We start from the raw sequence: 24088 nt of genomic DNA, 5'->3' as shown, positions 1-24088 counted from the left end.
ATTATTCAAATAAAGCACAGTGGCTTGTTATCACCAACAACCAAATCTATGTTTTTTGATCATTTACATGCCAAGGACTGTATTCTGAATTCTTTATGATAAATTTAATTTTTCAATTTTAGCCCTAGCTCACCATAATAGTAACTAACAGCACTTACTGTGTGCCAGATACTATTCTAAGGACCAAACATACTTCATTTAATCTTCCCAACAACCCCAATGGATACCATTATCTCCATCTACACAGTGGGGAACTGAAGCACAGGAGGTAAGATAATGTGCTCAACATTGCAAAGCTAATCAATAACAGAACTAGGATTTAGTTGTTACTCCATGTGGTCTAGCTTCAGAGCTTGTGCACTGAGTCACTATGCCATGATGCCTCCTAAGAATTCTGTGATTTAGTCATCTCATATTACAGAAGAGAAAAAAAAAAGGTTAAATTCTTGATCCTGATCTGTATTCCATGCTTAAAAGTGGATAGTTGGCCAGGCGTGGTGGCTCACGCCTGTAATCCCAGCACTTTGGGAAGCTGAGGTGGCTGGATTACCTGAGGTCAGGAGTTCGAGACCAGCCTGGTCAACATGGCAAAACCCCGTCTCTACTAAAAATACAAAAAATTAGCTGGGTGTGGTGGTGTGCGCCTGTAGTCCCAGCTACTCAGGAGGCTGAGGCAGGAGAACGGTGTGAACCCGGGAGGCAGAGCTTGCAGTGAGCCAAGATAGCACCACTGCACTCCAGCCTGGGCGACAGCGAGACTCCGTCTCAAAAAAAAATAAAAAAGATAAGTGTGACTGGTTAAATTTAGGTGTCAATTTGACTGGATTGGGATTACCTGGAAAACTGACAAAGGATTATTTCTGGGTGTTCCCCAAGAAGATTGCCCCTGGGTCAGTGGATTGAGTGGGGAAGATCCACCCTTGATGTGGGCAACCGTCCAATCAGCTGTGGCCCAGAAAGAACAAAAAGGTGGTTTCCTCTGTGCCCTGAAGCTGGGATACACTCTTCTCCCATCCTTGGACATCAGAACTCCAGGCGCTGGCGTTGAGATTCCAGGTTACACTAGCAGCCTCCTGGGTTCTCAGGCCTACCGCCTCAGAGTTATGCCATCCTATTCCCTGGTTCTGAGGCCTTCAGCGTTGAACTGAGCCACACCACCAGCTTTCCAGGCTCTCCAGCTGGCGAAGGGTGTATCATCAGAGTTCTCAGCCTCCATAATCATGTGAGCCAATTCCTCTAATAAATTCCTTCTCATATATCTATCTATATCCTTTTGGGTTCTGTCTTTCTGGAGAACATTAATACATCTTCCATTCTTTTTTTTTTTTTTTTTTTTTTGAGACAAGAGTTTTGCTCTTGTTACCCAGGCTGGAGTGCAATGGCGCGATCTCAGCTCACCACAACCTCCGCCTCCCAGGTTCAAGAGATTCTCCTACCTCAGCCTCCCAAGTAGCTGGGATTACAGGCATGCATCACCATGCCTGGCTGATTTTTTGTATTTTTAGTAGAGATGGGGTTGGTCAGGCTGGTCTCAACCCCCCGACCTCAGGATCTGTCCACCTTGGCCTCCCAAAGTGCTGGGATTACAGGAGTGAGCCACCACGCCCAGCATACATCTTCCATTCTGTCTGTCCTGCAGACCATCTTAATGTTGTAACGTGGACCAGAGGCACACAGGTCATGGGCTGAATAATATTCCATTTTATGTATCTACTACATTCTGCTTCATCTGTCTGTTGATAAACAAACACTTGAGTTTTTTCCACCTTTTGGCTATTCTGCTATGAACATGGGTGCATAAGTATCTGTTTGAGACCCTGCTTTCACTTCTTTTTAGTGTATGTCCAGAAGGGAAATTGCTGGGTCATATAATTCTATGTTCAAGTTTTTTAGAACATGCCATGCTATTTTCCACAGTGGCTGAGTATTCTATATTCTCACAAGCAATGCATAAGGGTTTCGATCTTTCCACATTCTTGCCAATCCTTATTTTCTGTTTTTTTGACTGAAGCCGTCGGTATCTCATTGTGTTTTTGACTTGCATTTCCCTAATTAGTGGTGTTGAGTATCTTTTCATGTGTTTATTGGCCATTGGTATATTTTCTTTGGAGAAATATCTACTCAAGTCCTTTGTAAGATAAACTTTTGACCACAGTTTATTTATTTATTTAGAGACAGGGGCTTGCTCTGTCGCCCAGGCTGGAGTGCAATGGCATGATCTCAGCTCACTGCAACCTCTCCTTCCCAGGTTCAAGCGATTCTTGTGTGTCAGCCTCCCAAGTAGCTGGGATTACAGATGTGCACCACCACACCTGGCTAATTTTTGTATTTTTAGTAGAGACGGAGTTTCACCATGTTGGCCAGGCTGGTCTGGAACTCCTGACCTCAGGTGATCCACCCACCTTGGCCTCTCAAAGTGTGGAATTACAAACGTGAGCTACTGCGCCAGGCCAACCACAGTTTAACAACTATCCCTGGAAAGTGGTGCCAACATAGTTTTATTAAGCACTTTAAAAGAAAGTGAAATGCTTGCTTTTTTTTTTTTTTTTTTTGAGACACAGTCTTACTCTGTTGCCTAGGTTGGAGTGCAGTGGCACAATCTCGGCTCACTGCAACCTCCACCTCCCGAGTTCAAGTGATTCTCGTATCTCAGCCTCCCGAGTAGCTGGGACTACAGGCTCACGTCACCACGCCCAGCTAATTTTTGTATTTTTAGTAGAGAATACAAAATATACAAAATACAGTGTTTCACCATATTAGTCAGGCTGGTCTTGAACTCCTCTCAGGTGGCCCACCCGCCTCGGCCTCCCGAAGTGCTGGGATTACAGGCGTGAGCCACCACGCCCGGCCAATGCTGTCTTTTAGGCAACAAAAAGAGAATTGATTATACTTTTGGTAATTAAGACCAACAAGTACAAAATGCATTGTGAAGGACGAAAATAGACAATCCTTACTGGAACTCCCCGGGACAGGCAGGGTAAGACCCATATTTCCTACCCTTCTTTGCACTTAGATGTGAACAATATTTATTAACTACTGGATTGTGTACCATTGCTGCTATAACAAATTACTACAAATTTAGTAGTTAAAATAACGCAAGTGTATTGTCTTACAGTGCTGAAGGTATTAAGTCTAAAATCAAAATTTGCAGGCTCTAGTTCCTTCCGGAGATTTCAGGAGAGAATCCGTTTCCTCCTTTTGCAGCTTCTACCTGCACTCTTTGGCTCATTGCCTCTTTCTGACATCACTCCAACCTCTAGCTTCTGTGCTCACAGCTCCCACTACTGACTTTGAACTTCTTGTCTCCCTCTTATAAGGACCTTTGTGATTCCATGGGGTCCACTGGATAATCCAGGTTAATCTTCCCATTTTGATCCTTAATCATATCAGCTAAATCCTGTCTGCCACATAAGGTGAATAAGCATATTCACGTGCTGTGGGGATTAGGAAGTGCACATTTTTGGGGTGCCATCATCCTACCATACCTGAGAGTTCAACGAGAAGTTATTGCATTCAATATATTCTGCAGAGATCATTTTTACCTTAGATTGTTTTAACTACCCACCTCGTTTACCACTCGGCAAAGGTCTTTCCATTCTGATACCAGCCTCTGGTCCACAGAACTAACGTGGTATGAACTGAACTTTGCTGATAGAAAATATCACAAACACACAGCCGCCGTCCTTTTTTATTCTTGTTTTGGTAGAGAATTACAAGATAATCAAGGCAGCTTTCCCTATTAACGCACGATAACAACGGGGCCTACCCGCGCCGCCCTAGGCAGCTGGGAGCAGCAGTAACGCCTCTAGGGCGCCCTGGCAACCACGCGGGCTGGACCGCCTTCTTCCGCGGCTCTTCTAGTGTGCGCGTCCCTGGCCCGGCCTCCACTCCGCCCGCGTGGAGCCCCGGCCTGGCCGCCTGCCCGCCGCGCTCTGTGACGCCCGCCCCGAAGGCCGCACGAGGCCAGGCGTGCGCCCCCCTCTCCCGAAGCGCCGGGCCCCGCGCCGCCCCTCCTTTCCCTTTCCGCTCTCTCCGCCTCCGGAAGCGCGGGCGCGCGGCGCCGGGAGCCCGTTCAGGGCCGCAGGAGTGCGCCAGCGCCGCGCGTGGGGCTGTGGTGGCCGCGGCTCTCAGGTGAGGAGCGCGCGAGCGGCTCCTGGCTCCCTGCTCGCGGGGCGCCCGCCACATTTCCGTTCGCATCCGTTTCCCCGCTCCGGAGCCCAGGCGGCGGCGAGTACTCGGGGTGGGTTTAACGAAGCCTGCGCGGACGGTGGGAGACCGCGCCCCCACGACAGAGGCGCCCGCGACGGCGGGTCCCGGCGCCGCGCCACCCCGGTCCCCGGGGAGAACGGCGGGTCCCGCCCTCTCACGCGTTCCGGGTGGCTTTGAGGGTCAGGCTCAGCCCTAAATTGAGATTAGGCCGCGACCACATGCCGGGCCCTGACGACTGCCTCCTACCTCTAGGGACTCGAACCTAACCCACGAGGCCCGAGGGGCGATCTGCCTTCCGGGGACGGTAGAGGGTGTGGACAAGAGCCTAGCGTTCCTGGAAACAGGTGTTTAATTTGGGCCGGGATTTTCCTGTACCCAATTGGGTATCTTGTTGGAGGCCTACTGTGCTATATAACTACAGAAGTGTATTGTCACAGTAACAAGATGACAGTTTAAAAAGTGCCCGGTGCTTTTTTGTGTATTTTCGTGATGTTTGGTGAAAGCATTAGTCTTGTTATTGCTGGTCTGTAGGACCTGGCAAGTGGGGCGTGCCCAGTGACTCAGGCAGCTTTGGTAAAAACTTACCTCTTTTTTTAATTTTTATTTTTTCAGACAGGGTCTCGCTCTGTGGCCCAGGGTGGAGTGCAGTGGCACTATCATGTCTCACTGCAGCCTCCCAACTCCTGGGCTCAAGCGATCCTCCTGTCTTGGCCTCCCAAAGTCCAGGGATTACAGGCGTGAGCCATGCCCCTCCTGGCAAAATTCTGTCTTGATTGAGCACCAAAGGATTGTTATGGTCTGATGAACTATCCTTTCATTTTACCCTTTCCTAGTCTGTTGTAAAGAGAATCTTAACTACTTTATTAAGTCATTTTTCGTATTTATTCTCTGGTAAATTGAGTCACTTACCTCGTAGTAAATGTTATCAAAAGAATTGCTTAGTGGATGGGATTGTTGGATAAATTTTCCTGTAAATTAAGTCACATGAGTGTTGAAATCTTTACAGTAACTCTGTTGGATGTTATTAACTAAAATTTAAACCTGAAAAGTCTCACAGGCACCGGACTGTGCACCAGGGTGCATAAACTGTGACCACTTCGGGAGGCAGCTGGCTTTCAGCTCTTGGGGACTGCATGACCTTATCATGGAAATGCAGATAAAGGCATAGTTCTGGTGTGTGCTTCCGGAGGGGTGGGGGAAGAGGACAGGAAACTATCAAGGAAACTAGGTTGAAACACGGTGATTATTATTATTATTATTTTTTTTTGAGATAGGATCTCACTCTGTTGCCTAGGCTGGAGTGCAGTGGCCTGATCTGGGCTCACTGCAGCCTCAGCTCTCAGGTTCCAGCGCTTCTTCCACTCAGCCTCCGGAGTAGCGGGGACTACAGGCGAGAGCTACAACGCCCGGCTAATTTTGTATTTTTTGTAGAGGTGGGGTTTGGCCATGTTGGCCAGGCTGGTCTCAAGCTCCTGGGCTCAAGTGGTCTGCCTGGCTGGGCCTCCCGAAGTTACAGGCATGAGCCTGTAACATGAGCCACCGCGCATGAGCCACCATGCCCAGCCACACACATACAAGGCGATTTTTCTGCCCTCGTGAGCATGGCTCAATCTTAAATCTCCTAACTCCAAATTCGTTTGCGGGATAAACATTCTTTGAATGACTAAATTCATCAGGTTCTCCTTTGGGTACTGGGGATATAAAGATGAGGAAGTGATGAGGAGCTCCCAGTCTGGCAAGGAGACAATTGTAGGGGATGGGGGAAAAAACAAAAAACCTTTTTCCTTTAGCTGGGTCTGCAGCTGGGGCTCCGGAAGTTAAACTTACAAGACAGATTAACGGGAGAAAAGGCATATTTATTTTATTTTATGTTAATTTTTACAATGACACAGGACTTTCCTAGAAAAGAAGTGGATAGGCCAGAAAGTTTCTGTACAGTGTTTAAGATGATAAACTGTGGAGATATGACATGAAAAGATCATGAAACCGGATGGAGGGTTAGCTCTCTAGGGGTTTAAACTATGGGAAGGTAAATACCGGCATACCTTGGAGATATTTTGGTTGGTTGCAGACCACCACAATAAATTAAATCTTGCAATAAAGTGAGTCACATGAATTTTTTGGTTTCCCAGTGCATATAAAAGTTATGTTTACACTGTACTGTGGTCTGTTAAGGGTACAATGGTATTATGCTTAAGAAATGTACATACGTTATCTAAAAAATAATTTATGGCTAAAAAATGCTGTCAATCATCTGAGCCTTCAGGGAGTTGTAATTTTTTTTGCTGGTGGAGGATCTTGCCTATTGATGGCCGCTGACTGATCAGGAAGCTGAGTGCTGAAGGTTGGGATGGCTGTGGCAATTTCTTAAAATAGGACAATAATTAACTTTGCTTCATTGATTGACTTCACAAAAGATTTCTGTAGCTTGTAATGCTGCTTGACAGCATTTTATCCACAGTAGAACTTTTTTTTTTTTTTTTTGAGATGGAGTCTTGCTCTGTCGCCTGGGCTAGAGTGCAGTGGTGTGATCTGCGCCCACTGCAACCTCCGTTTCCCGGGTTCAAGCGATTCTCCTGCCTCAGCCTCCCAAGTGGCTGGGATTACAGACCTGGGCCACCACGCCCGTCTAATTTTTTTGTATTTATAGTAGAGATGAGGTTTCACCATGTTGGTCAGACTGGTCTTGACCTCCTGACCTGAAGTGATCCACCCATCTCTGCCTCCCAAAGTGTTGGGATTACAGGCGTGAGCCATAGCATCCGGCCTCACAGTAGAACTTCTTTAAAATGAAGTCAGTCTTCTCAAACCCTGCTGCTGCTTTATTAGCTAAGTATAGGGAGTATTCTAAATCATTTGTTGTCATTTCAACAATGTTTACGGCTTCTTCACAAGGAGTAAATTCCATCTCAAGAAACTACTTTCTTTGCTCATCCATAAGAAGCAAGTCTTCATCTGTTCAAGTTGTATTATGAGATTGCAGCAATTAATTTACATCTTGAGGCACCACTTATTTTTTCTTTTTTTTGACAGGGTCTTGTTCTGTCACCCAGGCTGCAGTGCATTGGCATGATCCCAGGTCATTGCAGCCTCAACCTCCCCAGCCCAAGTGATCCTCCTGCCTCAGCCTTTACAGGCACGCGCCACCGCAACCCAGCTTTTTTTTTTCTTTGAGACAGAATCTCACTCTGTCACCTGCTGGAGTGCAGTGACGCGAGCTCGGTTCACTGCTGCAACCTCTACCTCCCAGGTTCAAGTGATTCCCATGCCCCAGCCTCCTGAGTAGCTGGGATTACAGACGTGTGCTACCACACCTAGCTAATTTTTATATTTTTAGTAGAGACGGAGATTCACCCTGTTGGCCAGGCTGGTCTCGAACTACTGTCCTCAAGTCATTTGCCTGCCACAGCCTCCCAAAGTGCTGGGATTATAGGCATGAGCCACCGTGCCCAGCTAATTTTGTAGTTTAGTTTTTTCTTTTAAGAGACGGGATCTCACTGTGTTGTCCAGGCTGGTCTAAAACTTCTGAGCTCAACTGGTCCTCCTGCCTTGGCCTTCCAAAATACCAGGCTCCACTTCTAATTCTATTTCCCTTGCCATTTCTCACAGCTGCAGTTCCCTCCTCCAGTTAAGTCTTAAATCCCTTAAAGTTATCCATAAGGGTTAGAATCAGCTTCTTCCAAACTCTTGTTGATGTTGATATTTTGATCTCCTCCTATGAATCATAAGTGTTCTTAATGGGGAAAGTTTTCAATTTATTTTGCTCAGATCCGTCAGAGGAATTATTACCTATGACAAATATGGCCTTACAAAATGTATTTCTTGAAAAGTAAGACTTGAAAGTTGATTTACTCCTTGAACCATGGGCTGCAGAATGGATGTTGTTAGCAGGCGTGAAAACAACGTTAATCTTGCACATCTTCATTAGAGCTATTGGGTGACCAGGTACATTGTCAATGAGCAGTAATATTTTGAATTTTTTTGTCTGAGCAGTCGATCTCAACAATGGGCTTAAAACATTCAGTGAATTATGGCTGTAAATAGGTGTGCTGTCATTTGGGCTTTTTGTTTTATGTATAGACCACAGGCAGAGTAGATTTAGCATAATTCTTAAGGCCCTTAAGATTTTTTCTTTCTTTTTTTTTTTTGACAGAGTCTTGCTGCCTCGCCCAGGCTGAAATGCACTGGCACAATCTTGGCTCACTGCAACCTCTACCTCCTGGGTTCAAGTGATTCTCATGCCTCAGCCTCCCGAGTAGCTGAGACTATTAATATAAAAATTAGCCCCTGGCTAATTTTTGTGATTTTTAGTGGAGATGGGGTTTCACTATGTTGGCCAGGCTGGTCTGGAACTCCTGACCTCAGGTGATCCGCCTGCCTTGGCCTCCGAAAGTACCTGAATTATAGGTGTGAGGCACCACACCCAGATTTTTCTTTTCTTTTTTTTTTTTTTTTTTTCTGAGACAGAGTCTTGCTCTGTCACCCAGGCTGTAGTGCAGTGGCCGGATCTCGGCTCACTGCAACCTGCCTCCTGGGTTCAACCTATTCTTCAGCCTCAGCTTCCCGAGTAGCTGGAATTAACAGGTACATGCCACTACGCCTGGCTAATTTTTCTATTTTTTGTAGAGACAGAGTTTTGCCATGTTGCTCAGGCTGGTCTCCATCTCCTGGCCTCAAGTGATCCACCCGTCTCAGCTTCCCAAAGTGCTGGAATTACAGGTGGGAGCCACTGTACCCAGCCTAAGGGCCCTAATATTTTTGAAATGGTAAATGAGCACGGGCTTCATTTTAAAGTCACCAGCTCCATTAGCCCTTAATAAGAGTCAGCCTGTTCTTTGAAGTGTTGAGACCAGGCATTGACTTCCCCCTCTAGCTATGAAAATCCTAGGTGGTTAGCATCCTTTTCCAATAGAAGGCTGTTTCATCTACACTGGAAATCTGATGTTTATTGGAGCCACATTCAGCAATTCTCTTAGCTAGATCTTCTGCAGCTTCTCCATCAGCACTTGCTGCTTTACCTTGTACTGTTTTTTTTTTTTTTTTTTTTTGAGACGGAGTTTTACTCTTGTTGCCCAGGCTGGAGTGCAATGACGCGATCTCGGCTTACTGCAACCTCTGCCTCCTGGCTTCAAGTGATTCTCCTGCCTCAGCCTCCCGAGTAGCTGGGATTACAGGCATCCACCATCACACCCGGCTAATTTTGTATTTTTAGTAGAGATGAGGTTTCACCATTTTTGGTCAGGCTGGTCTTGAACTCCTGACCTGAGGTGATCTGCCCATCTTGGCCTCCCAAAGTGCTGGGATTACAGGCGTGAGCCACCATGCCTGACTTACCTTGTACTTTTAAGTTATAGAGAAGGCTTCTTTTCCTTCCTTTCTTTCTTTCCTTTTTTTTTTTTTTTTTTTTTTTAAGACAGAGCCTCACTCTGTCACCCAGGCCGAAGTGTAGTGATGCAATCTTGGCTCACTGCAGCTTCTGCCTTCCCAGTTCAAAGGGTTCTCGTGCCTCAGCCTCCCAAGTAGCTGGGACTTCAGGCTCCCGCCACCACGCCTGGCTGGTTTTTGTATTTTTAGTAGAGATAGGGTTTCATCGTGTTGGCCAGGCTGGTCTTGAACTCCTGACCTCAAGTGATCCGCCCATTTCAGCCTCCGGAAGTGCTGGGATTATAGGTGTGAGCCACCACACCCCACTGAGCGGGCTTCTTTTCTCAAACTCATGAGACAGCCTCTGGTAGCTTGAGATTTCTACATGGTCTTTACCTCTCTCGGCCTTCATAGAATTGAAAGCGAGTGAGGGCCTTGCTTTGGATTAGGCTTTGGCTTAGGGGAATGTGGTGGCTGGCTTGGTGTATCCAGACCATTCAGACTTTCTCCATATCATCAGTAAGGCTCTTTCGCTTTCTTATTCCCGTGTTTGCTGGAGTAGCAGTCTTAATTTCCATCAAGAACTTTTCCTTTGCTTTCACAACTTGGCTAACTGGTGCAAGAGGCCTAGCTTTTGGCCTGTCTCCTGGACTTTCAACATACCTTCCTCACTAAGCTTCATCATTTCTAGCTTTTGATTTAAAGTTTTCTAAGGGATGGGAGTTGGAATAATTTGGATGTTAAGTGGACTAGGAAAATTTAAACTTTTCGCAGTGGCTCATGCCTGTAATCCCAGCACTTTGGGAGGCCAAGGCAGGCAGATCCTGAGGTCAGGAGATCAAGACCATCCTGGCTAACACGGTGAAACCCCGTCTCTACTAAAAATACAAAAATTAGCCGGGTGTGGTGGCACGTGCCTGTAATTCCAGCTACTCGGGAGGCTGAGGCAGGAGAATCCCTTGAACCAGGGAGTCAGAGGTTGCAGTGAGCCGAGATGGCACCACTGCACTCCAGCCTGGGAGACTGAGTGAGACTCTGTCTCAAAAAAAAAAAAAAAAATTTAAAAACAACTTTTCTTTTAATATATTCGCCAGTAAAATCCAGCAGAAACATTCAGTGTAATAGTCATGTGGCTGTTAATGAGTTTATATAAATATGTGTAATATTAATTCTGGGCCAAGAATTAATAGAAATGTATTACTTGATTGTGAGTTAGTAAAATTGCTCTTTTGTTATGTTTAAGATCTCTTCATTTCTTCAGACAGTGTAATCATCCATCTCTTATAGCTAAATAATTTTCTGATTTCAGTTTCTTCAAATTTCAAGAAAATGTTTGTTTTTTATATTTGTAATTTAAGCTACATGTCTTTTTTTTTTTTCTTTTTTTTTTTTTAATTAAGAGGGAGTCTCGCTCTATTGCCCAGGCTGGAGTGCAGTGGCAAAATATCAGCTCACTGCAACCTCTGCCTCCTGGATTCAAGCGATTCTCCTGCCTCAGCTTCTTGAGTAGCTGGGATTACAGGCACCTGCCACCACACCTGGCTAATCTTTGTATTTTTGTAGAGATGAGGTTTCACCACGTTGGCCAGGCTGGTTTTGAACTCCTGACCTCAAGTGATCCATTCCCCTCAGCTTCCCGAAATGCTGGGATTACAGGCGCGATCCACTGCGCTTGGCCTTAAACTACATTTCTTCAACTCTGGTTCCTGATTTATTCTGGTGAGACCTTAATCTATTAGCAGAGTTTTCCTAGACACTGTCATATTACCTATGACACTTGACACTAATACCACCCAAAGTTTAAACTTTCATTCCATCTTTATGTATCATAGTACATTACCTTTTGATGAAAGCTTTTTATCTCCATAGATCAGTGGCATTTCAAACCCTTGCCTGAGACTCTCAGGAATGTGAAGCTGGTTTTACATCAAGGCCTACTACACGCAATGCATTTAAGTAATAGAAATAACGGTTTCATGAAACTTACTCTTATAATATGTAATGTACTCTTTTTTTTTTTTTTTTTTTGAGACTGACTCTCCTTCTGTCTCCCAGGCTAGAAGCATGATCTCAGCTCACTGCAACCTCCGCCTGCCGGGTTCAAGTGATTCTCCTGCCTCAGCCTCCCGAGTAGCTGGGACTACAGGCATGTGCCACCACACGCAGCTAATTTTTTACATTTTTGGTAGAGACAGGGTTTCATCATGTTGGCCAGGCTGGTCTTGAACTCCTGCCTCAAGTGATCTGCCCGCCTCGGCCTCCCAAAGTGCTGGGATTATAGGCGTGAGCCACTGCACCTGGCCTATAGTGCACTCTTGATTATTACACTGTATTCTACTTCTTTGTCAGTTTAATGATTGACATGAGCTACCGAATTGATTTTAAACTGCATTGTGACCTGTAGTTTATAAAATATTGCTCAGGGCTATGCTATTAAACCGTTTACTTTTGAAATTTGAAGAAACAGTTTAAAAATTTTAATTGCAAAGGTATTCTTAACCACACAACAGAGTAAGAAAGGAAAAAACAATCACCACAGTTGTTTTTAGAGTCCAGAGTGCTCACCATTACACTGTGGGGTATCCACAATTCTTTTTACTCCACTCCTTGACATTTTGTTTTCAAAGGTGAATTATCTTACAAAAAAAGGTGACATTTTGGGAAGTTTAATGACAGTGTTATAAGACCTGTTCACCATTCAGTGGCTATTTTAGTTGTTTTTTCTTTTACATTCATGTGGGCAAAATTAGATGATGATCAGCCATAGTCTTTCCGTTTGTGATGACCCATGATCGCAAGCCTCTAGCTGAGTTTTTATATTTCTCCTTCCCCTGACCACACTACTCGTCTCCCCTGCCCTCATGGGTTACACTCATGTTTCATATATGTCCTCCCAATCCATGTTGTATAACTTGGCTTGTATGTTTGTGCTCATGAAGAATATAGCATTGTTTTGTATATGTTTTAAGTTTTATATAATTGTATCATTGCTTGCTTGCTTATTTGTTTGTTTGTTTATTTATTTATTTATTTTGAGACAAGGTCTTGCCCTGTAGCCCAGGCTGGAGTGCAGTGGTGTGATCATGACTCATTGCATTATCCACCTCCTGGGCACAAGTGATCCTCCCACCTTAGCCTCCTCAGTAGCTGGGACTACAGGCACACCACTATGCCCAGCTAATTTTTTTTTTTTTTTGAGACGGAGTCTGGCTCTGTCACCCAGGCTGGAGTGCAGTGGCGCAATCTCTGCTCACTGCAAGCTCCGCCTCCCGGGTTCACACCATCCTCCTGCCTCAGCCTCCCGAGTAGCTGGGACTACAGGCGCCCGCCACTACGCCCGGCTAATTTTTGTATTTTTAGTAGAGATGGGGTTTCACCGTGTTAGCCAGGATGGTCTCGATCTCCTGACCTCGTGATCCGCCCACCTTGGCCTCCCAAAGTGCTGGGATTACAGGCGTGAGCCACCGTGCCTGGCTGCTAATTTTTATTTTTTAATTTTTTGTAGCAACGGGGTCTCATTATGTGGTCTGGAACTCCTGGGCTCAAGTAATCCTCCCACTTTGGCCTCCCTAACTGCTGAGATTACAGGCGTGAGCCTTGGTGACAACCTCGTTGCTTTTTAAATTCTGCTTTTTTATTCAATGTTATTTTTGTAGATCTCAGTGTATCCTTTTTGGCAGATGTGTGCTTACACAACATTTTATTTATTCATTTTCCTCTTAATAGACAGTGAAGTTGTTTCTCATGCATTGCTGTTGCAAACAGTAGTAGATGCTATGCTGTCATGAACATCCTGTGTACATGCCCAGGATCACACAACTGGGAAGTAGCAGAATCATATTTTGAGTCTGGGTGTGTCTGACTCCATTCATTCGTTTCAACCACTGAGCAGACTCCCACTCATCACTTATGTGCCTAATTTATTACACAAACACTATTATGGTAACAGTAATGGAACTATAATGGGGTTGTGTGTCATTTTTCTTTTAACAGGTCAATTCTTAATTTATGGCCTCCTCTCCCCTAGTTTTGCTTTAACTGTAAGTTATATTATTAATTCAGTATAGAAAAGTTTTGTATTCTGTATTTTTCATGTTCATACATCATCTAAATCAAGGGTCTACAAGCTGGGCACAGTGGTGTACACCTGTAGTCCCGGCTACTCTGGAGGCTGAGGTGGGAGGATCACTTGAGCCCAGGAGTTGGAGGCTGCAGTGAGCTAGAATCCTGTCACTGCACTTCAGCCTGGGTGATGGAGTGAGGACCTGTTTCTTTAAAAAATTTAAATAAATCTATCAACCAGGGATCTACAAACTTTTCTTTTTTTTGAGATGGAGTCTTGCTTTTGTCGCCCAGGCTGGAGTGCAATGGCATGATCTCAGCTCACTGCAACTTCTGCCTCCCACGTTCAAGTGATCCTCGTGCTTCAGCCTCCCTAGTAGCTGGGATTACAGGCACACACCACCACACCCGGTTAATTTTTTATTTTTAGTAGAGAAGGGTTTCGCCATGTGGGCCGGGCTGGTCTCGAACTCCTGACCTCAGGTGATCCACCCGCCTTGGCTTCCCAAAGTGTTGGGATTACAGGCGTGAGCCACTGCGCCCGGCCTACAGACTTTTCAGTAAGGGATCAGATGGTAAGTATGTTAGTCTCTGTGGGCCATAGGGTCTCAGTCACAACTACTTAGCTCTGCAGTCGCAGTGTGAAAGCTGGGAGAGACAATACATATACCCATGAGTGGGGCTGTGTTCCAATAAAATTTTATTTACAAAAACAGATGGCAGACAAGATTTGGCTTATGGACAGGTAGTTTGCTGACTCCTGATCTAAGTGATGATGTTAACAGAATCGTAATATTTATCTATAGAAGCTTTTCAATGTTACAAGTAATGTTAGAATTCCCTTATTTATTTATTTATTAGATGGAGTCTCTCTCTGTTGCCCAGGCTGGAGTGCAGTGGTGTGATCTCAGCTCACTGCAGCTTCTGTCTCCCGGGTTTCAGCAATTCTCCTGCCTCAGCCTCCTGGGTAGCCAGGATTACAGGCACGTGCCACCATGCCCAGCTAATTTTTGTAGTTTTAGTAGAGATGGGATTTCACCATGTTGGCCAAGCTAGTCTCGAGCTCCTGAACTCAGGTGATCTGCCCACCTTGGTCTTTCAAAGTGCTGGGATGACAGGCGTGAGCCACCGCACCCTCTTTATTTTCCAAAGACAGGGTCTCCCTATGTTGCCCAGGCTGGTCTTGAACTCTGGGCTCAAGTGATCTTCCCACCTCAGCTTCCCAAAGTGCTGGGATTACAGGCATGAGCCGCTGTGGTTGGCCTCCTAATAAAGTTTTTTTGTTTTTGGTTTTGGTTTTTTGAGAAAGAGTCTCACTGTCACCTAGGCTGGAGTGCAGTGGCACAATCTCGGCTCACTGCAAACTCTGCCTCCCGGGTTTAAGCGATTCACCTGCCTCAGCCTTCTGAGTAGCTGGGATTACAGGCACGTGCCACCACACCTGGCTAATGTTTTGTATTTTTAGTAGATACGGGGTTTCACCATGTTGGCCAGGCTGGTCTCGAACCCCTGACCTCAGGCGATCTGCCTGCCTTGGCCTCCCAAAGTGCTGGGATTACAGTTGTGAGCCACCACACGGGGCCTCTTTTTTCTTTTTAGTATAGTATCTTTAGGAAAAATTTCCAGAAGTGAAGTTACTGATTCAAAAGTTTTTAGGTTTTCTTATGGCTCTGAAAGTGCCAAATGCCTTTTGAAAGAGACAAGTTTCAGTTTTTATAAATTACTTGAGACAGCCGGGCGCAATGGCTCACATCTGTAATCCCACCACTTTGGGAGGCTGAGGTGGGCAGATCACCTGAGGTCAGGAGTTTGAGACCAGCCTGGCCAACATGATGAAACCCCATCTCTACTTAAAATACAAAATTAGCCGGATGTGGTGGCTCATGCCTGTAATCCCAGCTACTCAGGAGGCTGAGGCAGGAGAATTGCTTGAGGCAGAGTTCGCAGTGAGCTGAGATCATGCCACTGCACGCTAGCCTGGGTGACAGAGTGAGACTCTGTTTCAAAAAAACAAAAACAAAAAAACTTTATTAGGAGGTCGAGCACAGTGGCTCACTCCTGTAATCCCAGCACTTTAGGAGGCTGAAGTGGGAGGCTCCCTTGAGCCCAGAGTTCAAGACTAGCCTGGGCAACATAGGGAGACTCTGTTTCTAGAAAATAAAGAGGGCACGGTGGCTCACGCCTGTCATCCCAGCACTTTGGGAGGCCAAGGCAGGCAGATCACCTGAGTTCAGGAGTTCGAGACTAGCCTGGCTAACATGGCAAAACCCCGTCTCTACTAAAAATACAAAAATTAGCCGGGCGTGGTGGTGCGTGCGTGTAATCCCAGCTACCTGGGAGGCTGAGCGAGGAAAATCGCTGAAACCCTGGAGGTGGAGACTGCAGTGAGCCGAGATTGCACCACTGCACTCCAGCCTGGGGGACAGAGAGAGACTCCATCTCAAAAATAAAAAAAAAGGAAGAAAGAAAATAAAAAAACCCCGGGTGTAGTGGTGCATGCCCATAGTTCCACCTACTAGGGAGGCTGAGGTGGGAGGATCACTTGAGCCCAGGAGTTGGAGACTGCAGTGAGCTAGAATCCTGTCACTGCACTCCAGCCTGGGTGACAAAGCAAGACTCTGTCTCAAAAGATAAAAAATAAAAATAAACTTTATCAAGTATCTGTCTTTTAAGGATTTGGGATAGAGACTTCCTCTGTCAATTTGAATTTTAAAATGAAAAGGCATTAATCGATGCTATGGAAAATAATAAATCTTGTATTTTAATGTTTATTAGGTATACATTTTATAATCTAATGTTTCTTAAATTTTAAGATCTTCTTTACACATTAGAATTTTAAAACTCACTTGTATTTTGCTTGATCTTCACTTAGCTGATAAAATATATTAAATTTTCCTAAACATTGTATACCATTTGCTAACTTGATTAACATCGCAAATTTTTATTGTTTAGATTTTTTTTTTTAAGTACCTCAAACCCCTGGCAAGGCACACTTACAAACCTAACAAAGGAAATCTTCCTAAGCACTTAGATATTGTTTATAAAACCAACCAAGTCTAAACTTACTGATTTAATCAGTTAGATTCCCTTCAGTGTTTAAATGTGGAAGACAGTTAAATTTTTATGAATCTAATACATCAGTCTTTTCAACTCTTCAAAACACTAAAGGCAAACAGAATTAACCAATGATAAAATGCATTACCACACATACCTTAACCTGTCATGTTACTTTATCACAATAGTATTAATAATACGAGTTTGGCTGACTTTTAAATGACATCTGTACTTTAAAAAATATTTTCTTTAGGTTGCAGTCACTTAAGCAATTAAAGGCTGCAGAGTGTTGTGGCTGGTTTAGGATACAGATTACATAATCTTTTACTCCCTGATTTGATGTAAAATAGAATTAATTATAATATGAATATAGTGAGCACATAATTGCATTTTTTGCTATTTTTGTTTTGTTTTGTTTTTAAGACAGAGTCTCGCATTGTCTCCTGGGCTGGAGTGGTATGATGGTGTGATTGCGGCGCACTGCAAACTCCACCTCCTGGGTTCACGCCATTCTCCTGCCTCAGCCTCCCGAGTAGCTGGGATTACAGGTGCATGCCACCACACCTGGCTAATTTTTTGTATTTCTAGTAGAGATGGGGTTTCACTATGTTGGCCAGAGGGGTCTTGAACTCCTGACCTTGTGATCCACCCGCCTTCGCCTCCCAAAGTGCTAGGATTACAGGCATGAGCCACCGTGCCTGGCCTTTTGTTGTTTTATTATTGGAAATTATTTTATTGTCACTTTTGAGTATCAGTGTGTACTCATGACTTCTCATAGAAATTATTTTTTCATTTTTATGTATATTTGTCTTTTTTCTTTTTCAGTGCTGAATTGTCCAACTTGGACAATGGAAGCCCCTTTAAACTGATCCCGTTTCTTTCCCGCCACCCCAGGCATATTTGTGAATATTGTGCTTTCTGGCAAGAATAAGCTGATTCAGGCTCTTTGCCTCCAGAAATGCAGTCCCCTGCCTGCCAAGGAGTCCTGGGGGTTTTTTTTAGTGGAGAATAGTATTAGAAGGTCAATTCTGGGCTGGGCGTGGTGGCTCATGCCTGTAATCTCAGCACTTTGGGAGGCTGAGGCGGGCGGATCACAAGGTCAGGAGATCAAGACCATCCTGGCTAACATGGTGAAACCCCGTTTCTACTAAAAATACAAAAAATTAGCCAGGCATGGTAGCGGGCGCCTGTAGTTCCAGCTACTCTGGAGGCTGAGGCAGGAGAATGGCGTGAACCCAGGAGGTGGAGCTTGCAGTGAGCTGAGATCGCACCACTACACTCCAGCCTGGGCAACAGAGCGAGACTCCGTATCAAAAAAAAAAAAAAAAAAAAAAAAAAAAAAGGTCAATTCTGATCTTAAGGTTATCAGTAATAGATAATGTGACACAGCTGCTTTGACCGCTGTAATAACAGATAAAAAAACATTTGTTAAAGACTATGACTTTATAGTGATGTTTCTAATTTAACTGTATGGAGTATTAAAATATTTCAAATCAATTTTTTATCATAGTAATATATAAATTTACAGGTCGACTAGTAATTTAAGTTCTGTAACAAAAACAGTGGTCTCTAGGGAAAAAAACATACAAAAATCAGTGGCCCCTGCCCCATGATAAAGGCAACTACTTTGAACATTTTAATCCATTTTTTGTAATACTTAACTCCATGTATCTGAATAATATGCCTAGATTTTTCCATTTTAGACAGCCATTGGCTGTCTGCTGTGAATTTCTTATATCAGACCCCCTTTAACACAGTGAGACATATATACTCTTCCCCTTTCATTTTCTATATGTGGTTTTGGCACAGTTTGTGATTACATATTCAGAAGTTCGACATACCTGTGCAGCCTGTGTGTGTGACTTAGAATTTCTGTTCCTCTTCAAGAAGGGATGGGGAACTTTAACAGGAATCATCTCCTTGTCTCTGCTTCTTCCTTCCTAACTGCAGTAAAGGAGCAGAAAGGGGACAAAGACAGCAAGTTCTGAAATATGTCAGTCAATCCTCACTGCATGACTTCCACTAGAATCCTGTGTTTGGACTGGTTTAGCTGGTCCTATGAGATGTTTCTTCTGTTTCCTTTCTTTTATTTTTTGATTTTTATTCTCAAAGGAAGTGACTATGAGTTTTTTTTTTTTTTTTTAACTCTATCCTTTCTTATTCTAAACTCTAATTGTACTTAATTTGTATATCTTTGGGGTTTTTGTTTTTGTTTTTGTTTGTTGTTGTTGAGATGGAGTCTCGCTCTGTGGCCAGGCTGGAGTGCAGTGGTGTGATCTCCGCTCACTGCAACCTCCACCTCCTGGGTTCAAGCAATTCTCCTGCTTCAGCTTCCCAAGTAGCTGGGACTACAGGCATGCGCCATCATGCCCAGCTAATTTTTGTATTTTTAGTAGAGATGGGGTTTCATCATGTTGGCCAGGATGGTCTCGATTTCTTGACCTCGTGGTCCGCCCGCCTCGGCCTCCCAAAGTGCTGGGATTACAGGCATGAAACACCGCGCCCAGCCTTTTTCTTTGTTTTGTTGTACTTAATTTATAGAAGGCAGATTATCCTTAAGGTTCACTTAGGTATCCATGTTTGTGACATCCCTGCCTTGATGATCTGTTATTTTCTTGTGAACTTAACTATGGGACTTTTTTATTTTTCAGATAATTGGTAGAACTTGTTACTCATAGAACCCCATCATCACTTCACTGAGTTACTTTTTGTTGTTGTTGTTTTTATAATGTTTCTTTTGATATATTAAACACACTTGTCAGTTTGGGAAAATTATTTAATTATTGTATACAAATGGAAAGTATTTGGAAATCACTCTTTAGTCTGATGTTTACATTTTTTTTTTCAGATATATTTTTGCCATCATGGATCAGTTTGGAGATATATTAGAAGGTGAAGTGGACCATTCTTTCTTTGACAGTGACTTTGAAGAAGGAAAGAAATGTGAAACTAACTCAGTTTTTGACAAGCAAAATGATGACCCGAAGGAAAGAATAGATAAAGATACAAAAAATGTAAACTCGAACACTGGAATGCAAACAACAGAAAATTATCTTACTGAGAAGGGAAATGAAAGAAACGTGAAATTTCCCCCAGAACACCCTGTAGAGAATGACGTTACACAAACTGTAAGTTCTTTCTCATTGCCAGCCTCTTCAAGATCAAAAAAATTGTGTGATGTTACAACAGGACTTAAAATACACGTGTCCATTCCAAATAGAATTCCCAAAATTGTAAAAGAAGGTGAAGATGATTACTACACAGATGGAGAGGAAAGCAGTGATGATGGGAAGAAATACCATGCGAAGTCCAAGCCCGCTAAACCATCTACTAACGTTAAAAAAAGCATAAGGAAAAAGTATTGCAAAGTTAGCTCCTCTTCCTCCTCCTCTTTATCTTCCTCATCTTCAGGTTCAGGTACAGATTGTTTAGATGGAGGGTCTGATAGCCATCTATCTGATTCGTCTCCATCATCCAAGAAACATGTATCTGGTATAACCCTCCTGTCACCAAAACAGAAGTATAAATCAGGAATAAAATTGACAGAAACACAGCCTTCAAGTACTACACCAAAATGTGGCCACTACCCTGAGGAGTCTGAAGATACTGTGACCGACGTAAGTCCCTTATCAACTCCAGACATTAGCCCTCTTCAGTCTTTTGAACTGGGCATAGCAAATGATCAAAAAGTGAAAGTTAAAAAGCAAGAAAATGTGAGCCAAGAAATATATGAAGATGTTGAGGATTTGAAAAATAATTCAAAATATTTGAAAGCAGCCAAAAAAGGGAAAGAAAAACATGAGCCTGATGTCTCCTCAAAGTTGTCTTCAGTGTTAGACTGCAGTTTAGACCACAGACAGAAACAGAAAGTCTTACATGACACAATGGATCTGAATCATCTCTTGAAAGGTAATTTTCTTTTCTTCTTAAAATGTGTGTATTTAAATATTATATATTGAGCATAAATATATGCTATGAATTTGCATTGATTGTTCTAGTAGATATTTTTTATTGTTGGGAATGATTGATATTATTAGTAACTTGACCAAATACTCTGTTTTACCATAAAAATATCTAGAATATCATTTGTATTATTTTGTATAGTAATTTGTATTTGTATAATACAAATTTTATTTTAGTGCCTTACAAACTCAGAATTCTAGAGGAAACAGATGGATAAGATAAATGAGAGAAGAGTAGCCAGATATTTTTCTACTTTTGATAGAGACACGGGCATATTTCACTTTCTTCTTTAAGAAAGGCAGCAGTGCTCAGGTTAACACCTGATGTGGCGTCCTCATATCAGGGACAGGGGCAAGAATGCTGGCAAATGAGAGAACTCAGAGTAAACTAAAGAGGACTCTTCCTTCAGACTTTTAAGTTAAAGGCTAAAGAGCATTACTTAAAAATAATTACCAAATTGATGAAAAGCATTAAGTTGCTTTAAGATATAAGGTATTTTTGAATTAGAATAGTCTTTTTGCTTTGTTTCTTATCAATTTATTATTATTTATATTTAGTTTGAAAGTAACAATTTTCCAGTTCAAATAAAAGCAACTTCAAAGTTTATCTGTGGATTAGTTGATAGAACTAATAATACTGGGTAAGTTTTAGGTCAGTTGATGATAAAGTTTTTAAATTGTAAATAGAATTCTCTGTCTTCCTTTGTTTGATATGTTAAAGTCTTTAACTAGATAAATTACATATGGTAGCAATGTAAGGGCATAAATACCTTGTTAGAACATGGTCAAATTGACGGTGTATTTAGGAGCAGTTCACACTTGATGTTGCCACTTTTGTAGGTTTTGTTTTTTGTTTTTGAGACAAGGTCTTTCTCTGTCATCCAGGCTGGAGTGAAGTGGCATGACCACAGCTCACTGCAGCCTTGACCTCCTGGGCTTAAGTAATCCTCCTGCCTCAGCCTCCTGAGTACCTAGGACCACAGTCATACCCCACCACACCTGGCTAATATTTTTTGTTTTTGTAGAGATGAGGTTTCACTGTGTTGCATGGGCTGCCTCGAACTCCTGGCCTCAAGCAAACCTCCTACCTCAGCCTCCCGAAGGGCTGGGATTACGGGTGCATGCCACTGCATCTGGCCCTTTTGTAGGTATTTTTTTCCCCCTTTCTCTGATTGTACCTATTGATTTTTCTCTCTTTCTCTGATTGTACCTATTGATTGTTTAGAGTCTCTGAAAAATCACGCTCTTAGTAGCTAAGCCTCCACCCCATAAATCTTTCCTAATAAATGCTCTTTCAGCCTCTTAGAACTTTCAGCATTAAAGAGTTTTCTATTCATGCCCTCAATTCCTCCTGTGAGAACTAAAGTGATCTTTTACAAAGTAAAAAAAAAAGTAAATCAATCCTATTAGTTTCCACTCTTCAGTGACTTACTCTTATATTAAAATAATACCTGGCCAGGAGCAGTGGCTCACACCTGTAATCCCAGCACCTTTGAGGCTGAGGTGGGCAGATCGCTTGAGGTCAGGAATTTGAGAGCAGCCTGGCTAACATGGGAAAGCCCCGTCTCTACAAATAATACAAAAAATTAGCCGAGCATGGTGGCACATGCCTGTATTGTCAGGTACTCGGGAGGCTGAGGCATGAGAATTGCTTGAGCCTGGGAGGCGGAAGTTGCAGTGAGCTGAGATTGCACCACTGCACTCCAGTCTGGATGACAGAGCGAGACTCCCATCTCAAAAAAAAAAAAAAGTGTATATATGTGTGTATATATATATATGAAGCCAGGTGTGGCAGCGCATGCCTATAATCCCAGCTACTTTGAAGGCTGAGGCTAGAGGGTCCCTTGAGTCCCACCTAAGCAACATAGTGAAACCCTAGATATTATTATTAAAATAATAATAATATCGGCCGAGCACAGTGCTCACGCCTGTAATCCCAGCACTTTGGGAGGCCGAGGCAGGCGGACCACAAGGTCAAGAGATCGAAACCATCCTGGCCAACATGGTGAAGCCCCATCTCTACTAAAAATACAAAAACTAGCTAGGCATGGTGGCGGGCGCCTACAGTCCCAGCTACTCAGGAGGCCGAGGCAGGAGAATTGCTTGAACCCAGGAGGCGGAGGTTGCAGTGAGCTGAGATCACGCCACTGCACTCCAGCCTGGCGACAGAGCGTGACTCCGTCTCAAAAAAATGATAATAGTAATAATATCTGAATTCCTTATTATTGCCTAACAGACTCCAGATCAGTAATTCTCATCCCAGGCAGTGCTTTAATATCGCCTAGAGAACTCTTAAAACAAATACTGATGCCTAGGCTCTGCCCACAGGGATTCTGATGCAGTTGGTCTAGTATGCTTTTAAGATTGATGAGAACCATTGCTGTACGTTGTATGGCTATTGCTGGCCTTTTTGACCTGATGTCGAATTACTGAGCTCCAGTCACGCTTTGTTGTTGTTGCCGCTCCTGTTGTAAGGACACTCCGGGTTTTTTCCCATTGGTGAGGCACTTTCATTGCCGTGGCCCTTTTTCTTTGCAGAGGGCTCTGCTTCTACCTGTTTCTCAAGTCTTTCAGTTTATACGTCACTGCCTTGGAGAGCCTTTTTCTAGACATCTGTCTTTGGGAGCTTTACAGTCCCCACACCTCTCTGTGTCGCAAAAGCCTGTTTCCCTCCATCGGGATACTTACCAGACCCTGAAATTAGTGTAGTTAGTTTGCTCGTGTGTCCCATTGGAGTGAATGAAGGTAGGATCTTATTTCTTGTTGGAATTCCCAAATACAGGCACATAATAGACAGTATTTGTAGACTTAAGGGACTATCAGGAAGCTGCTTCTGTTGCACAGCTCTTCTGGTTAGGAAACGTATTTCATATGTTTCATGGAAATTTCATTTTATAACAGTTGCCCATTCCTGTTAAATTTGCCATCTGAAATACATAGAATACATCCTTCTGCATTATAATCTTTAAGACATTTGATTAATATTCTCCCCTGGGTAAAATCTCTAATTTTTAATCAAGCCATCTGGGGTAACAGTTTTCACTTTTTTCTTGTAATTCTTATGGCCACTTTCCAGTCTGTGTTCATTAGTTAATCTAGAGCATACGATTCGCTAGGTGGATGATTCATTGGGTTGATAGGCAGCAGGCTGCAGCTGTCTCCTGCTCTTCTGGATTTCCAGCACCAACCTCAAGTGCTCTAACAACGATTTTTAAACACTTTGGTCTTAGGACACTTTTACATTCATAAAAGTTATTGAGGATTCTTAAGAGCTTTTGTTTATATAGGTTATAGCTTATATCTGTAAATATTTACCATATTAGAAATTAAACATTTTTAAAATATTGATTTGTTTAATAGTAGTAATAAACTCATTATATAGTTGCCATATAATGTAAGTAACATATGTCATGAAAAAGGTGTATATCCAAAAAAAC

At 43.3% G+C, this 24088-nt stretch overlaps 1 protein-coding gene across 5 annotated transcripts in view; it reads left to right on the top strand.

The window, feature by feature from the left end:
• Positions 1-3833: 3833 nt before the first annotated feature.
• CFAP97 (cilia and flagella associated protein 97) overlaps positions 3834-24088 on the top strand; it is a 45624-nt gene continuing 25369 nt past the window's right edge. The window contains exons 1-3 of one of the 5 annotated variants that reach the window (XM_063664378.1): positions 3834-4131; positions 11629-11719; positions 19538-20598. In XM_063664378.1, coding sequence (XP_063520448.1) covers positions 19554-20598 — 1045 coding nt within the window. In that variant the 5' untranslated portion in view covers positions 3834-4131; positions 11629-11719; positions 19538-19553. Of the gene's footprint in view, positions 4554-11628; positions 11720-19537; positions 20599-24088 lie in introns of all 5 variants that reach the window. The other 4 variants (XM_063664377.1, XM_054484169.2, XM_054484172.2 and 1 more) reach the window with 4 other exon arrangements.

Source organism: Pongo pygmaeus, chromosome 3 (genome assembly GCF_028885625.2).
Source record: "Pongo pygmaeus isolate AG05252 chromosome 3, NHGRI_mPonPyg2-v2.0_pri, whole genome shotgun sequence".
Taxonomy (NCBI): Eukaryota; Metazoa; Chordata; class Mammalia; order Primates; family Hominidae; genus Pongo; species Pongo pygmaeus.
Note: the sequence above shows the minus strand (reverse complement) of the source record. Positions and strands in the feature narration are given on the sequence as shown.